The 1,172-nt window shown below is 31.2% G+C and overlaps 1 protein-coding gene across 2 annotated transcripts in view; it reads right to left on the minus strand.

Annotated features, from left to right (window-relative positions):
- The window catches only part of LOC108684717 (casein kinase II subunit alpha), a 10,044-nt gene that overhangs the window by 6,759 nt on the left and 2,113 nt on the right, over window positions 1-1,172 (minus strand). For both annotated transcript variants that reach the window (XM_018189184.1, XM_018189183.1), the window contains 2 exons: window positions 1,038-1,149; window positions 611-823 (listed from right to left, as the gene is read on the minus strand). In XM_018189184.1, coding sequence (XP_018044673.1) covers window positions 611-823; window positions 1,038-1,149 — 325 coding nt within the window. The remainder of the gene's footprint in view (window positions 1-610; window positions 824-1,037; window positions 1,150-1,172) is intronic.

Consider the following 1,172-nt stretch of genomic DNA (forward strand, 5'->3'; position numbering starts at 1 on the left):
GTCAAGATATACTTGGAAACGTTGAAATGGGAAGTCCTATCCCACCCGCCGTATTCTCCAGACGTTGCTCCCTCTGACTATCATTTGTTTCGATCAATGGCACACGGCCTGGCTGACCAGCTCTTCCGGTCTTATGAAGAAGTAAAAAATTGGATCGATTCGTGGATAGCTTCAAAAGATGACCAGTTTTTTCGACGCGGGATTCGTACGCTATCCGAAAAATGGGAGAACGATAGTGGCCAGCGATGGACAATACTTTGAATCATAAATGTATACCAGTTTTTTACAATAAAGCCTCGAATTTCGAAAAAAAAAACAGCGGAAACAAAGTTGTACACCTAATATATACAAATGACTTCTTTAAATTGTTTTAAAAAATAAAACAGAACATAACAATTTTAACTTTCATCAAAAATATCTAGTGTATGGATGTAAGAATACAGCAAAAAACAAAATTATAATAACTGGTCTCATCCTCGATATGAAAAATACAATAATTCAATCTATTACTCTTTTCGGACCCATGATATACACCTACAGCTATCAGTAATTATTTCGATGTTCACCATCAACTGATATTTAGTTCCATTGCATTTAACAATACACGCACTTTTAATAATTCATAGAGGTAGTATCTTATGTCGTAGTCAGTTAACGTCTGATATAATTGCTTGAAATCTGTGTTGTTGACATGTTCGAAAATCAGTGCCGGTGTCCTTGAAACTGGATCTTTAACAACTGCTTGGAGTGTAATTATGTTGGTCCCACCTTTAAGATTTTCTAAAATTTTTATTTCCCTTTTTATTTTCTTCTTTTTAACAGGCTATAACAAATAAAAAATTATTACTTTCATCTTCAGTTTATATCAAATATTTATATATGATATATAACACGACTATGAATACAGTCAGTCTTATTATAAATGCTTTGAAGCATTTAATTGATTAATTAAGAAAAAAGAATTTTATGAATTGACCAATTAAAGAATGGTTCCAATTAAAAAAAAAATTTGTAGCATTGATCGTACTTTATCATACCTTCAATATTTTTACAACACAATTTTCATTGTTTGTAACATTTATAGCCTCAAATACTTCACTATATTTACCCCTGCCTAATTTTCTCACTAACTGATAATCATCTTGTTGCCTAAAAAAAATATATATATATAT

The sequence above is a fragment of the Atta colombica genome, unplaced genomic scaffold (genome assembly GCF_001594045.1).
Source record: "Atta colombica isolate Treedump-2 unplaced genomic scaffold, Acol1.0 scaffold139, whole genome shotgun sequence".
Taxonomy (NCBI): domain Eukaryota; kingdom Metazoa; phylum Arthropoda; class Insecta; order Hymenoptera; family Formicidae; genus Atta; species Atta colombica.